Source organism: Morone saxatilis, unplaced genomic scaffold (assembly GCF_004916995.1).
Source record: "Morone saxatilis isolate NCDOM2014 unplaced genomic scaffold, NCSU_SB_2.0 Contig2, whole genome shotgun sequence".
Lineage (NCBI taxonomy): Eukaryota > Metazoa > Chordata > Actinopteri > Moronidae > Morone > Morone saxatilis.
Genome location: NW_023339762.1, coordinates 8,512,609 through 8,528,497, shown reverse-complemented (window position 1 = coordinate 8,528,497; position 15,889 = coordinate 8,512,609). Strand labels below are relative to the sequence as shown.

General features: G+C 40.5%; 2 protein-coding genes across 2 annotated transcripts in view; both read right to left on the bottom strand.

Moving 5' to 3' along the window:
* Positions 1 to 841: 841 nt before the first annotated feature.
* pdia3 (protein disulfide isomerase family A, member 3) lies at positions 842 to 8,014 on the bottom strand. The gene is made up of 13 exons (XM_035665184.1): positions 7,707 to 8,014; positions 6,500 to 6,578; positions 6,297 to 6,414; positions 6,039 to 6,146; positions 5,673 to 5,802; positions 5,388 to 5,504; positions 4,346 to 4,471; positions 3,926 to 4,108; positions 3,612 to 3,720; positions 2,717 to 2,845; positions 2,059 to 2,138; positions 1,567 to 1,624; positions 842 to 1,474 (listed from the first exon to the last, which is right to left on the bottom strand). The coding sequence occupies exons 1-13, from the start codon at positions 7,838 to 7,840 to the stop codon at positions 1,349 to 1,351; spliced, it is 1,497 nt and encodes a 498-aa protein (XP_035521077.1). The 5' UTR covers positions 7,841 to 8,014; the 3' UTR covers positions 842 to 1,348.
* A 5,654-nt stretch (positions 8,015 to 13,668) lies between these two features.
* Positions 13,669 to 15,889, bottom strand: part of ckmt1 (creatine kinase, mitochondrial 1) — a 13,572-nt gene continuing 11,351 nt past the window's right edge. The window contains exon 9 of the mRNA XM_035665794.1: positions 13,669 to 14,584. Within this exon, the coding sequence (XP_035521687.1) occupies positions 14,471 to 14,584 (114 nt within the window). The 3' untranslated portion in view covers positions 13,669 to 14,470. The remainder of the gene's footprint in view (positions 14,585 to 15,889) is intronic.

The following is a 15,889-nucleotide window of genomic DNA, read 5'->3' as shown; positions in this document are numbered from 1 at the left end:
CACACACACACACACAGTATGTTTATAGTGAACCAAAGCCATTAAATCAGCCCCTTAATAAACACAGCAATATAAATGTAGTTTGTAGTCCAATTCACAGAAACTCAGCTGCACCTTTCCCCTGTTGTATCACTGAAAACCCACAATTCTCTAAAATTGAAACAAACCTTGTGACTTACAGGATTACATGAAATGCTAATTAACTGATAAAAAGCCATACGTTTAATGAAACTAAATGTACTGAAGTGTTGAGCATTACATGTTGGTCTAATTAATCTGCGATTTATGATCCCGTACAGAAATACCTTAATGTATTTAATACTGTAGAAAAGCAGTTCTGTTGCATTATTTTCTACAGTGGTGTAATGATGGGAGACTCATGGTCCCACATTGTAATTCTCACACCCGTCAGTTCAATCCAGATTTTACACCCACACGATACAATTTATATAACAAGTGCTAAAGATTTTGGTTGACAAAAACATTCAGTCACTGAATAATTCAGTTTATTTATTGAGGAAAAAAACGATTAGGATTTTCTACTTTTCTCATTATAAGTAGAATATCTTTAAGTTTTGGCCTCTTGGTTGAACAACAACAATAAAATATTTGAAGACCTTGGAACTTATGTATATTTACCATTCTGACATTATATAGACCAAACAACCGATGGATTCATTACAATTACATTAATAATTGAAAAAAAATATTTAATTGCAGTCCTATATGTCTCTCGATCACTGAATGCAACTACGTAATACAGTATTGAGAAGTAAAAGAAAGCCTTTACCCGTCAGGGCGATATGATTAAACATTTACATTCATGAATGAGATCATACAGTTGGTTTTGGTTTTGTGGGCCTTTTTATTTCACAATCCTTCCAAATGTACAAAAACAAAAACGTGTTACAAAAACAAAAAAAACCCCAAAAAGAACAAAAGAAAAGAAAAAAAGGAATTCACCATTACCATTATCCCCTGTGACGACGACAACAACAAAAACCAATATGACTGCTGACTGGAGACTGGTGTCAAACCAAAGTGCATCAGTCTGAGGTGTGGTAGACAGACCAGGGGAAATAAAATCTCAATTTTCAAAAGCTGTCCCCTCTTCCCTAAAAATTTGTTTTTGTTTTTAAACAAGCGGACAGGCCCAGGCCACCACCTTCCACAGTTTTCCCAGAGCAGTGGAGGACCTAAAGGGAGCGCCGCATCTTTTCGACTTGGCTTCAGAGCATTCGGTAGTTCACTAAGACAGTGGAATATAATTTAGTTCTTTCTTTGCATGATTTCCCCAATCGTCCTCCTCCTGTTGTTGGGGGGGGTGTTGAGTTCCTGTTTGGAGCTTTTATAGCTCTATCTTGTCGTCGTCGTCCTTCTTCTTCTTCTTCTTCTTGGACTCCTCCTGCATCACCAGAGGATTGGTGGCCTCTCTCTTCAGGTAGGAGAGGAAGTCGCTCACCTCGCGACCTCCCTGGAGCATTAACGGTGAGACGGGACAGTTAGCGGAGTTCAAGCAAACATGATTTTTACTTTGTTTTAACGTTCGCTCATGCAGCTACTCACCTCGTATTTCTTTGGGCTCATCTTACGTCCAGCTGGGGCAAAGTACAATGTGGGGAAACTGGAAAAGCAAAAGGTTAAGGAGAGTGATGAGAATTCATATGATGAGTGTGTCAGACAGCAACATTTGTATTTAAAATCTGTAATTACACTGACCGAGATGTCAAAACTAACTTATCCAGAGCTCACACACCCACAAAAATCTACTGTACAGCCAGACAGACACAGGATTTTTGAGCCTGATTTTTGTTGCTGTTTTATCCAGAACAACTCTCTAAAAAAACCTAAATGAAAAGTAAATGAGCAAATCACAGGACAGTTTAGGTTTTTTGGTGACATTTGACAGCCATTATTAGGAAGCATCTCTGTGGAGAGTTTGAATCTCTGTGGAGTGAATTATTCCAAACTATCAAAGCATTACCTGAAGCAAACCTTTAAGGCTTTCCCTAGCTTAAGGGAAGGCTGAATATTACATTGAAGCGACTCATGACTCACCCGCTGACTTCATATGGAGATGGCACATCGTTGGCTGTGGCGTCCATCTTGGCAATGACAACGTTGGGATCACTGCCGAGCTTGAAGAGCAGAGGAGAGAGACTGTTAACCATCTGCAAGCTAGTTCACAAAATCTTCTTCTAGACAGTCTGTAAGTGTTGTCTGGTCCTTCAACCAGTACTTAATAATATTTACTTAATGCGTTTGTAGTTTCTATTAATTACAAAATGTTTTTTAAAATGAATTATTAAGTACAGAACTGAAATCAGAAGACCGCCGTCAACACAAGGCTCCCTTCACTTTTAAACCTAAAACGGTTTCTTTTAAGTCACGTCAAATTCTTATAATGTAGCCCAAAGTTACAAATCACAATCCTCAGAAGGCATACACTTTGAAGGGGAGGGTGAGGCGAGGTAGTTGCGATCAACTACGCCACTAGAAGCCACTAAATCCTACACACCGGACCTTTAATCTGGTCTCTCATAGTTTGTTTGTGTAAATGTTGAAGTAAACACTTCGCATTAAGCCATTCTTTGGTTAAGGTCATTAAAACGTGACCCTTAGAGTATTATCTTAGTGTGGTAAATATTGAAACAGCAGCAGGATAAAATCTAACAATATTTATCCCGAGGACATTGTTAGGCGTCTGTTCCCTCACCTTCTCTCCCAGCTCGTTGAATTTGGGCTCCAGGTTCTTGCAGTGTCCGCACCAGGGAGCGTAGAACTCGATCAGCACGTCTTTGCTGTCGTCGTTGACGATGGAGTCGAAGTTCTCGGCCACCACAACCTGAATACAAACGACAGACATCACAAGTTCATCATTATGGATTGATGAGTAGCTCTTTTTAAAAGACAGTATTTAAAGACATGAGCGATGTGGCTGTAGGGTTATGAAAAGCACGAGTTTTGTAGGCTGTCATTGTATCATTGGATACTGGCCAATAATCAAAACTGCAAAAATGTGAAAGCAGCATTATGTTGCTAAATGCTTTAATGTTTCATCATAGTTGTTGAACCAACCAGTAACTATATACATTGCTTTTAAATGCCTGTTTTATATTTACAACTCGTTTACTAGCTTATAATCACAGTACAGAACCTGCATTATTAAAATGCACCGTAACTGTTCATGCTATATTTGTATGACCCCTTGTTAATTCTAGTTTATTCTAAGTACTATGAGCTAGTTTTTGTTTGACTAAAGTTTTATAGTATTTAAAGTTCTACCGAGTTTTATTAAACAATCATTCCACTTTGAGTACGCTAACTGGCTGGAGAGACAGAAAGATGGGAATCCAACCCTTACAAAACAGGAGATATAACCCCATAGTACACCTTAGGGTGTGATCTGACTGTACTGAAGATCAATCATTTGTGTGTATTTTCTTACTCCTTTACACAACAAGAGTGTAAATATTACACATGAAGTATGAATGTGGGAGCAACATGGAAAAATACTTTCTAGGAAAACCAAGAGGCCACACTTAATAAACAATATAAAACATCACTATACAGCACATTTTAGGATCATTTTCCTGGAGGTTTCATCTCACCTTGACAGGTCCATCGTTGCTCTCTGGGATGGGCTCTGATTTGAGGTAGCGCTTCAACTTGCCATCAAAGTAGTCCTGCAGGAAACGTTCCAGAGCTTTTCCATCACGACTGTTAGGAAAACAACAGAAAGTGTTCAAGTAATCAGTCAGGAAATTGAGGGTTTGGGAAAACACATGCAGAATATTTAAGTGTACTGTATTTCTGTTCACCTGTTTATTTAGTAATCATTCCTTCAACAGATCGGACTGCTACCATTTGACTACTGTGCAGGGTTGACTGTGTCGTAATAAATGTGAGAACCAACTTGACTTACGAGAACTCCTCAGTCATGGCGTATTTGTCTCCCTTGGCGGTGCGGATGGTCACCAGAGGCAGTTCTCCTGAGCTGCCATCCATGCCAAACTCAGACACGTCGTGGCTGAATATATTCTTGCTGGCCACTGCGAAGTTCAGCTTCTTTCCCTGATCCAGGAAGCTCTTGGCCACCTTCATCACCCTGTAAAATGTAAGTGGTACATCAACTCAACGGCTGTATGTAGGGAGTGGAAGGTTTGGCTAAATCCAACTATGGAAGAGAGTATGAAACATAAGAACACAAAAAAGGCCAGCTAAGCATTTGCAATGACTTAATTTCAATATTGTTTTGGATTTTTTATTCTTTTTAAAAAAGACACAAGAAGACTGCACTGTGCTGAGGAAAGAACAAACCTGGGGAGAGTTTAATGTAGCATACCTGTTCCTCCAGTAGTTGGAGCCCTTGGGGTTTTTGTCATAATCAACATCATAATAAGCCACCAGCAGGTCTTTCCCCTTCAGCTGGTCTTTGTTGTCGTCTGTCATGTGGGGGCAGATTCCAAAGCTGAGTTGAAGACACAAAGTAACAACTGATCAGTTTACAAAGAAATTTAAACCAACAAGCTATATTTGTTTTAGCCAGTTATGGATAAACAGCAGTGTAACATGCAAGACAATGTTTGTTTAAAGGTTTAGAGCTGAACACTGTTCACTTCTTTCAAAAATACACCAAGCACTGTGATGTTCTGCAAACTTCAACGTCTTGAAGTTACTCTTTAGACAAGAGGTGAGGCTGTAGCAAAGTTAAGTAAAACAAGTATATACGGGTATCTCGCATAAAGTAGGAAAAAGAATACAGGAGACTCATCCACAAACTATGGAAGTGGAAACACTGGTAAACCACAAGACATGTGTGCAACTACTGTAATGATTTTTGCTTCATTTAAAACTAAGTTTCATATCTGCCTTTAAAATCAACCAAATGCTTATCACCATAACCGCTTTTTTTGTGCCATCTAAAGGGGCCCCTTTAGCACAGCATGAAAGCAAATTGGGGGGGGGGGACAAAACAACAACAAAGGAACTAGCATGCTAGTGGTTTCACACTCCTACGGTTCTCACTAAAAAACAAGTGTTTTTTAAACTTTAAGTCAACATATAGGCAAGCCATCTCATTAACTAAAATGTTCTGATACCAGATTATGAAGTCTTGTATATGCTGATCACAAGTACCAAAAACAGCCTACAGTAAATGTACAGATCTTCCTGATATATTTAAGCAGTAACCCAGATTTCAGTGAAAGGTGGCTTTGTTTGCAGAGCGGACACCTCACCTACTACACAAGGTCCTGTTGGCACTGGGCCATGTATGCAAATATATACTGTTGCTATGCAGGTCTTACCACTGCCAACGAGACCAACTTCTGTCAATGGAATTAGATGAAAATAGAAGATGGGGCATGGATTGAGATGGCACTCACATGTTGTCCTGGATGAACCTCTTGATTTTGTTGCTGGTATATTTGTCCTCGCTGTATGCCACAGAGCTGTCTTCGAACTTGTTGCTGAGTCGTGGTGGGCGGAACAGGATGACACCCCTGTAAACCAACACAGGAAACGTCACTGTAGACTTGCTGCACAACCGGCAGCTACACTGGTGATATCAAATGTGTGAGGAATCAAGTTATTTTGACATGTTGGCAACTATTTGCAGATTCTGCTCACATGGACTGATGACTAGGCCAAAGGCAGAAAGAGTTACTTACTCTCCGTCAATGCCGTGGCTCTGGAGGAGAGCCTCAGAGTTGGTGTGGGCAAAGCGGTAGTTGTCCCTCAAGGCGCTGGCTGCTTTCAGGAACTCTGTCTGTGCTGTGCTCTTGTCATCCGCAAAGAACCCTGAGAAGGGAAGAAGAATCATGTTCAGATAAGAAATAAACATGGTCTCACTGTTTACTGTACTGTTTACTACTCACTGTTAAATGTCACCAACTTTGCCAGAAAAATTCTGTACTCAAAGTTAGTATGCAAGTCAAAATTTACCCAAACTGGGATTAACATGCTTATTCATATTACTGTTGAGGGGACAGAAACTGACTGCTAGAGAAGTGACTGAACGTCAAACCGTAACTCACCAACAACACTTGCATCTTGGTCTGTAATGTACTTCTGAAAGTCTGCGTCTGTCTTGAGCTCCACAGAAGCTGGGCCAGCCTGCTTCTTAAGGAAACTAACAATCCCATCTACAGAGAGCAAGACAAGGCAAAGGAAAATCACAGAGGGAAGAAAAGATGGAAAGAGGCAGTGAACATATAGATGACCATGGGTTGACATAAATAAGCAATATAGGGAGTATTTGTGCATTTTAAATAAATTACATCATAAGCAAATACCTGCAGTCCTGGGACCATCATAGGGGCCAGTTTCCTCTCCATCCCTGAAGATCTTCAGGGTTGGGTAGCCACTGACACCGTATTTGCTGCATGTGTTGCTGTTGGATGTGCAGTCAACCTAAGTGGAAAGAAAACCGGTCACTTTGAAGGCCAGAAGGCCACGCTAAAGCGGACAACGTTAAGTGAGCTGTATTATGCAATACCTTGACCAGAGAGACGGTGCCTTTCAGCCGTGTGGCGGCTGCCTCGTACTCAGGTGCTAGTCGTTTACAATGGCCACACCTAATGGACAGAGGAGATGAGTCAGAGAGGAGAATAAGTTACAAGTCAGCTGTAGTCAGGTTTCAACTTGGCAAAGATCCCGAAGGAGATGTAGTGATTTCACCAAGTGGAATGTGATACATCTGAGGTAATTCAATAGGATTTGTAAAATACCAAATACGATTCACTGACTGAGTTAATGAAAAGTATTAGGGATGTAACCAACTATTGCTTTAATTATTGAGTACTCTGTTGGTCATTTTAATTGTTTAGTCCAGAAAATGTCAGCAGCAAATAATAAAAATGTACATACAATTTCCCAAAACCCAACCTGGCTTATTCATATTGCTTATTTGGTCTGTGAAATAGTCTAAAGCCCAAAGATATGTAGTCTATCATCATAGACAACTAAGAAAAGCAGCAAATATTCACAGTCTATAAATTAGAACCAGTGAATATTTGGTGGTTTTGCTCCTAAACGACAGACCCAAACGTTATATAATGTTTTAACATTAACCTTTTAACACTACTTCTGATTAACTTGCTTTATTCAAGTTTGGCACAGTAGAACCACGTCATACTTCCTCTGAACCAATCAGAGGTGGACACCAAAACTTCCCTGGCCAATCAGAACGTTACAACAGCGAGAGGACACACCCCTAACTTCCTCATAGCCTCATTCGCACACAGTTTCCATTGAAAATGGCTCAAAGCAGCTACAAAGATCAGACTAAACACACTTTATTTCATTCTCACGGTGTAATGTTTGCTCCAGCAGTGTTTGAATCCCCGCTCCATTAAAAACAACCTACGAGTAAAGTTAGTTGGTCTACAGCTTTCCGCTTCGAGCTAACATGCTACCGTGTGTTAGCGTTAAACCACAGTCAGTCTGCCACTACGTTCACTAACTACCAGCTCTGCTCGTGTTAGAAGCACACAGAGATACAATCTGCAACTTATACCAGCAGGGAAATACTTTAAACCCCCCCCACGGAGATAATTCACAGTGTTTTCCACAGAGTCCTGCAGCTGAACGTCAGCTAGCTGTAACGTTACAGCGCGGAGCAGTTAGGCTATCGTTATCTCCTTTAACAGCTTTAATTGCTCAGATACAAACTGCATTTTACAGTACAACATTAAAACACTCACCAAGGGGCGAAAAACTCCACCAGAGCGAGTCCGTGGTCTCCGATTTTGCTTTCGAAATCATCATCCGTGTAATCAAGCACATCACTGGCCCGGGAAAACCCAGCGAGAGCGGCCAGAAAGATCAGCCTCCACATTTCACTGCGCTCGGTCTCAACACTTCTTCACTTCTTGTTCAAACAACAAGGTTGAGTTGCAGGTTGTGTCCGCGGCAGCTCCCTCTTCGGCTCCTCGGTGATGTGAAAGCCAGCTGAAAGCTCCGGACGGGCCCGGTGCAGACTGCTGATAGAGAAAGAGAAAGGGAGGCAGGAGGCGGGACTTCTGCTAACCACAGTGTGGCAGCCTCCCATTGGTCGAAGCAACGCGTCACTTTGCCTCGGTCAGCCAATGAGAAGCAGGCAAACAACCCCTCGGCCTCTCTGAACCAATAACAACTCGACAAAATCAAAAGTCCTCTATCACACGCGGAAGTGATTATGGTAATAGTTCGCTGCTTGAAGTCCTGTTTTTTTTTACATTTTTTTTAATGATCTGCAAACAACTCTAAATGTGTCGATTACAGCGAGTTGTGTTATTCAATATGACATGTACATACAAGTGCCCGGCTCGTGGATTTCTACCACACCAACATTAACGCTGCAGTGATGAAACAAAAACACTAGAGTAAGAGCAAACCTTTTAATGTCCCCAAGGAACACTATGGCTTTTACACACCAATCAATAACGATACAAACAAGTACAACAAAACAAAAACAAAACAAAAAAATCCACTAATAAAAAGTGCACAAGTACAAAAGTTAACACCAACTTCTTTGTCACTAGTTACCAAAGAAATCTAGTAAATATCAGGGATGATCGTCCTTCCAACAAACCATCAATTTAAATATCAATTTAATCACTCCAAGTCAAACAAAACAGAAATTATAAAATGTTACATAAAAATTATAATCAGGGAGGATGGAGGGGAGCCTTTGCCCCGGGGTCCACAGGTCCAACAGGATAATCTGCCTGTGATATGACACAACTATGTGGCTGAACATGTTTTCTTTTTTTTCTTCTTTTTTTTTCTTGTAATCTCACTAAATGTAGTTAAAGTTACTTTTTGAAATAATTTTAAATAATCTTGGTCTTGGTAAGAAAATCAGGTGAAGATCAGGTCACAGTCAGGATGAAATTTGGGGGGAATATACAATTTAAAATGTGTGCAATAAATGATATGTTGAATAGGAATATATATAAAAGTATAACACTGGTCATTCAAGAGCATCTGGTGTTTTTGACTATTATTTGTTTTGTTTAGGACTTTTTCCCTTTGTGGTCCTTGATGGTGACCAGGTAACATCATGCTGTAAACCATAATTTGACCTTTTAAAATTGTGGATGCTACTTTATTCAGTGTGCAATGTTTATTTATTTCAATTCCTGGAACCACAGAACATTGAATGATTACTCATGTTGGTATAATCAGTTCACAATTGATAAATCTGTTAATTCTTTTACAAATTAATTGATTAATCATTTGATCTATAAAGCATCAGAAAACAGATTCTTAGAGCCCAAGGTGATTTTATCAAATGTCCTGTGTTGTCCGACCAACAGCCAAAGTCACAGAGATCTTCAGTTTACTGTAATGTTAAGAGAAGGAAAAGCTGAGAATTTGAAACTAGAAAATGTCTGGAATTTTTCACAGATAATCGATTATCAAAACAGTTGCTGATTATTTTTCTGTCAAGCAATTGATGGATTGAGGCTAATCGTTGCAGATCTAGTTGGTATTATACCTTGGAAGCCACAACTCGATTATATTTTGAGATCTTACTTTTTGGGAGACTGACAGTACCACTTCTGAGCTGATACGTTCTGACAAACACACTGATCACCATGTTGATCTGCAGGTTTTTACAGTCACTGTGCCACAAACCTGTTGTGGAAAAAGCCCCCAGGGGGCTCGACAGGTTCAGCAGGCTAATCTGGCTGTGATTATGAGACAACTCTGTAGGCAACAGCTTTCTTAAATTCCTTTTAATCCCACTATATTTTTAGACTTTTCTATTTTTTCTATCTAAAATTCAGGTGAAGATCCACAGCCAGAATGAAATTATATACAATACAAATTAAAATGTGTGCAATACATATAATATAATATTATAATAGTATATAATAGTATAATGCTGGTCAAGAGCATCTCATGATACTCAGTTGTGGTTGGCTGGTCTTATTTGTGTTGTCTTGTATGCTGGTTGTGTGGTTGTCAGACTATGAATGTGTCCTGTTTCTCAGGGCCCCCTTTGAGAAAGAGATCTCAATATCAACCAGACGACCTGATTAAATAAAAGTAGTAGTGAAGAAGTACTCAGATCTTTTACTTAAGTAAGAGTAGCAATACTGCAGTGTAAAACCTTACTGGAGTAAAGGTATGTATTGGCATGAAATGATGCACACTTATTATGTATAAGTAATTAAGTAACAATAGTCATTATCCAGAAAAGGGCCATTTCAGAGTAATGTATTTTATATCACTGGATTATAATTATCATCCTCATCATCCTCATCATCTTCATCCGCTTATCCGGGTTCGGGTTGCAGGGGTAGCAGGTCCAGCAGAGGACCCCAAACTTCCCTTTCCCTGGCCACATCGGCTAACTCTGACTGGGAGATCCCGGTTGAGATATGATCTCTTGATGTAGATCCCCCATCATCATCCAGCCCTGCCTCTATCACAGAGATTGTTGGACTAGTCAGGTTCAGGAGTTCCCCAAAGTGTTCCTTCCACCGCCCAATTACCTCCTCAGTTGAGGTCAGCAGTGTCCCATCCCCGCTGTACACAGCTTGAATGGTTCCCCGCTTCCCCCTCCTGAGGTGTCGGACGGTTTTCCAGAAGTGCCTGGGTGCCATCTGAAAGTCCTTCTCCATGACTTCTTCGAACTCCTCCCACACCCGCTGTTTTGCCTTGCTCACAGCTGAGGCTGCAGTCCTGTGGTGAGTGGTGGGCCCGTGGGATGAAGATGTGTCCACGTCACTCTTTCACACTATACCAGGCGCTCTCTTTCGGGCCCCCCTTCCAGGCCTGGCTCCAGACGGGGGTCCCGGGCTTCCTCCAGGCCGGGTCTCTCTACATCTTCCACGTTCTTTTATGGGGTCCTCTGTGAACCATTCTTAGACTGGCCACTCACCTGAGACCACTTTGTCTTGGGAGACCCTACCAGGAGCACATTGCTCCAGACAACGCAGCTTTCAGGTTCATAGAAGCACCCAAGCCTGTTCACCATGGTAAGGTAATGGTTCCTAGTAATTATTGAAACATTATATATGTGTAAGCATATATATAATCTGTAATAATACATCATAATTTATTTTATATTAATAATCTGAATCTGCAAAGTAACTAACTAATGTTGTCAAATAAATGTAGTGTATTAAGAATTATAAAGTGTCATAAATAATCAAGTAAGTACCTCAAAACGGTATTTAAGTACAGTACTAGAGTAAGTGTATTTAGTTACATTCCACCACTGTATAAAAGTTAAAATTTCTTCAGGTCGATGGATATTTGTCTGACAACAAAATATGCATTATATTCATTAACACAGTCTTATACAGTATGTGATGAACATTTCTCTTCTTTATAAAGCTGCAGTTATATTAACATGTCAGCAGAGGGAGCTTTCTGACAACTGATTGAGTCTTCCTCAATCACTGGTTTACAAAACTCTGTCCACAGTCTGATTATTTAAAGATAAGTATTCCATCAGTGTACATGAAAGCACACTACAGTCAAAACACCAGTAAGTTTTACTTCCTCAAAGACTTTTGAATCCTCTACTTTTTAAGTATTCGTTTATATTATATATTTTTAAGACATTCTCAATGACTATCCATACCTGTACATGTTACACTGATGCCCAGTGAAAAACCAAGAGTAACAAGGCTAATGCTTGAAAAAGCCAATATATCCGTCTATGTTGTAGGAAAGTTACTAGTTACCCCAACAAAGTAGTAGTTCACTCTGTCAAGGAGCCATATTACTTGAAACGTACTTACTTTTGCCATATTTGAAGACAGTTACAGACTAGTTGCGAAAGAAATGGATGACTAAAATGAAGAGAAAGAAAGAGATTAAAAGTATTCACATCCACATAAAAAAATATATTCATGTGATATTTAACCATATAGTGCTATGGAGTTTTTATACTTCATTGTGCATTCACCATTCAAGTGTACTTATTGCCCGGGTGAAAAGTTGACATGATTATGTATGCACTGATGGACTTTCATGACTTACAGTTCAAATAAAGCTCCACTATACACACCTAAAACCATGTGTGTCAGTGTGGAAAGTACCGTTCTCTTAATTCTGATAAACCTTGATTCCTAAACAGACCAGTTTCTTCCCTCATTTCTGCGGCCTTAGACTTGCAGCTCCACAGCTGGTCTGGTGTGCTGTGCTAATCCTTTAAAGCACAGCTGCCTTTCTTCTAGCCCAGCAACCATTTACTGTAAACTTACAGTTGAGATGGGAATAACAGAATTAGATGGAAATAATTGAACGACCAAATGAGGTTAGAGGAGGGCAGACTGACAGCATCAAAGTGTGAGTCTAGGGAGTGGTGTTCAGAAAGCTGTGTGGGTCAATGAGGTGTACTACACAGCACTGACGAAATTATAACTTTCAAGGTCGTTGATCGGACACCTACTGGCATATCAGCATATCACCTAAACACATTACACTGAATACTGTGGGCTAAAACATTTACCTCATCATTTAGTGAACATTCTATCCCACTAAACACAGCCTGTTACATTATTTTCATCCCAATTCAACCACCATTTTATCCTGTGTGTGTTTGGCTGTGCGCTCTGCAGCACTCTTCTGCACTGTAGAGATTTGTTTTCTGTTACCCACAAAGGCCTTTCCTTCCCAATCTGAGTCCCCATTGCTTCTGTGAAGTGGTTGCCATGGCAACCAGCTTGCTCCTCAGCCATATCTGGAACAAGGAGGAGGAGAGAAGACGAGAGTTCTGCGGCATTATGCTTGTGCCATGCTCCGAAAGCTGTGAGGGATAGAGGAGGGAGGGAGGAAGAGGAACCTTCCTCCGAATCCTCAGAGAGACAGAAGCAGATTCCTCATGCCTCACAACACCAACACTTCACGTCTCAGCTGCATCTCAGCTGCTTCTTGTCAGAACACTGAACGCCTTGTTGTCCCGTCAGCGTCCAGACCAAAACACTGGAAAAACTGTTAGACTGTTTTTTCACTAGAGACACAATGGGACAAAGCACTTGTTACATACTTCCTGCACTGCAGAGAAAACGCTGCCGTCTTTGCAGTTGCTTTTTAATAAAAGACAAACACATATGTATTCACTCTCAATTGCAGATAAGGCAGTAGAGAATTAATTTAGCATATTTTATTTCTGGTAGTACACTGTGTGTTTGCACCATACTACATGTGTTCACAGCAATAGTAATTCATCATGGAGCTTAAAGTATAAGCCTGGCAATATTATATATTTTTGTATATTCCAGTTTTTGTTATTGTCAAAACATCCGATGAAAAGACCAAAACTAACAATGCGTTAGTTTATCTAAACATACTTCCCAAATATATACATATTAGGGCTGCAGCAAACAATTATTTTAATTATTTAATAATTTCCTCAAAAAGTGAAGAGAGTCTGATATCCTCCAGATTTATCATCTTGGCTCTGTGTGAAAACAAGAACACCGAGTACCGGCTTTTTAGGGATAATACAGTTTTGTTATGCTTCTGACTGAATATTGTTACGTGACACTATGCAACTACGCTGATCGCAATCACGTTCCTTGAGCTTGGTTTCCATGGTTACATAAAGCTTGAGCTTTCATGCTCCGGCAAAATCCTCTTGGTTACCAAACAATTAAGTCCCGTTCATGTAGAAGCTAAAAAAAGCAACACTATCGACAAAAGAGAGACAGAGAGAGCAGCTACTGTTAAATAGATGATTTCTTTAATAAAAGACAGTATAGTGTGACATTCAGTGATGAGCTGGGATGATATTGCTTCAGTGGCTTACAGTACAGAACCCAGCCTGGCCAGTGTGTGTTATAACGTTACATTTTGACATCAGTGTGTCATCAAACATACAAGTCCTTTGGAGAACATGAGTCTCTAGTGCTGTTAATCTACATTCAAATCCACTCAAAATGGTGAAATAAACCACATACACACAAGCCACGATGGAAAGTATAGCACACATGGATGGACTACTATACAAGCACCATATAGTAAGAATGACCAAACAACACACAGGAATGAAGGGGGAAGAGACAGGCTGAGTATAGGACATGCTTCAGGAAGGGACAGAGGCAGGGTAAAGCCAGGTCTGGTGGGCTGAGGAGTGCTTTGGGAGCAGAGCCATAGATACTGGTTGGCCATGCAGAGATGGGCAAACTGCCGGCCATCCTTGTGCTATTACAACAGCCTACAGTTTGTGCATCCTTCATTAATCTTTGCTGCAATATTAGAGCTAGGTTTGAATTTGAGTTTAAAGATAAAAACAGTGTGGCCAATGCAGTATTCTGGGACTCTGGGTTGGTTTAGCCAGATAGCTGTGTATAGTATATTTAGTTTATTATAGAGAGGTGGAGGGCAGAGACAGGCGATTAGATAGGTAGCAGTACTAAATGAAGCAATGACATAGATATGTATAATATCTATGGGTAAAGAGAGTGTGTTGGTGCATGTGTGTGTGCCCAGAAGTTTGTGGAGTGCGGTCAGGCATTAGTGTCTACTTGAACGACTTCATGGGTGGGGGCACCTTGATGTCCTGGCCTTTCTCCAGTCTCTTCTCACACTCAATTAGGTAGTTGACGCCATCCACCACTGTCTGCACCAGCTGGACCTGAGGGAGGGACCCATCACATTTTAATGCTTTAATCAATTTTTCATAAGAAAAATGATCAGTGGAACATAAAATGCCATCTTCTGCTCAACAATGTATTTTGCCTGGATGTTGAACCTTCACTGTGCAGAATGATGTACTTGACACAAGAAGAAAAAGGATTCATCTGCAGCCCTGACAGCTGCAAACTCCTCACTACCATTACAGACACTACCAAATATAAACACAGTCTGCGTGCAACTCAGCATCAACTAGAGGCCGATAACCTTATTGAGGAATGTTTTCTGTATCTGCTCTGATGAACTTCTCATTATTGTCCTCCTGTACTTTGCTCCAGCTGTCCCTACTTCACCTGTTCCTCTATCTATCAACTTGACTCCACCCACTCATCAGTCAGGATGATGGAGGACCAAACAACAGTCAGCAGCCCACGCTCTCAAAAACGAGTGGATGTTGGATCCAGACGGCCGCAATGCTCCACTTACCTTCCAACACTTCAACCTCTATATGTCAAAGTCCTGGATTTATTTCCTCTTGCACAGAAGCAACAAGCAGTCTGTTTTCTCTCAATCACAAAATGCCACATGTCCAAGTTACAGTAGATTACATTAGATGAGTGCACTATAGGGGGGTACTTAGTATGTCGCAACAGTAGAGAATAGCCCTATTGTACTGTATGACTCATGACCAAGGAGTTACAGTAACAAAGACAAACTACTGTGTACAGCCTGGCCAAGAACGATCCTCTCTTGTCCTTTATTTGTTCATTTGTGACCCCTGTACAGTAGCTAGTTCTCAGAAAACAAAAAAAAAGAAAACAGTGGATAAACAACAACTTCATAGGCTAATAGCTACTATATATCCCTCCCACCCCATCCCAACCTCTCAAAATAACAAATAAACAAAGGCAGTGTGCAAACTATACCATGGCTTTTGGGGGAGCTTACCTTTAAAGAAATAGTCATAGCTGCAGTTATGGCCTACTTCTTTATGTAAACACATCTGATAATAATCAGGTAATGATATACATACATCAATAACAGCTTAATTGTATGCATGATCCATGATAATAATAATCCTCTCCTCTCCTCTCCTGTCCTCTCCTCTCCTGTCCTGTCCTCTCCTCTCCTGTCCTGTCCTCTCCTCTCCTCTCCAAATTGTGAAAAACAGCTTTAGCTCCATTTGGTCTGAACAAACAGCCATAGTTAAGTTATTTGTGCTCCACATATCCAACTTGTTGACAAGCTATACATGATACATTAGTAATATCTCCAAGGTAACATGGTGAGTTTCCAGAACACTAAT

Excerpts from the sequence above, each read along its gene's own strand:
- pdia3 (XM_035665184.1), bottom strand. The coding sequence starts at position 7,840 with ATGTGGAGGCTGATCTTTCTGGCCGCTCTCGCTGGGTTTTCCCGGGCC. Across the intron at positions 4,472-5,387 it reads AGGTTCATCCAGGACAACAT|CTTTGGAATCTGCCCCCACA; the intron begins GTGAGTGCCATC and ends TCTTCAACTCAG. Across the intron at positions 1,625-2,058 it reads TCTCCATATGAAGTCAGCGG|TTTCCCCACATTGTACTTTG; the intron begins GTGAGTCATGAG and ends TTGCTTTTCCAG.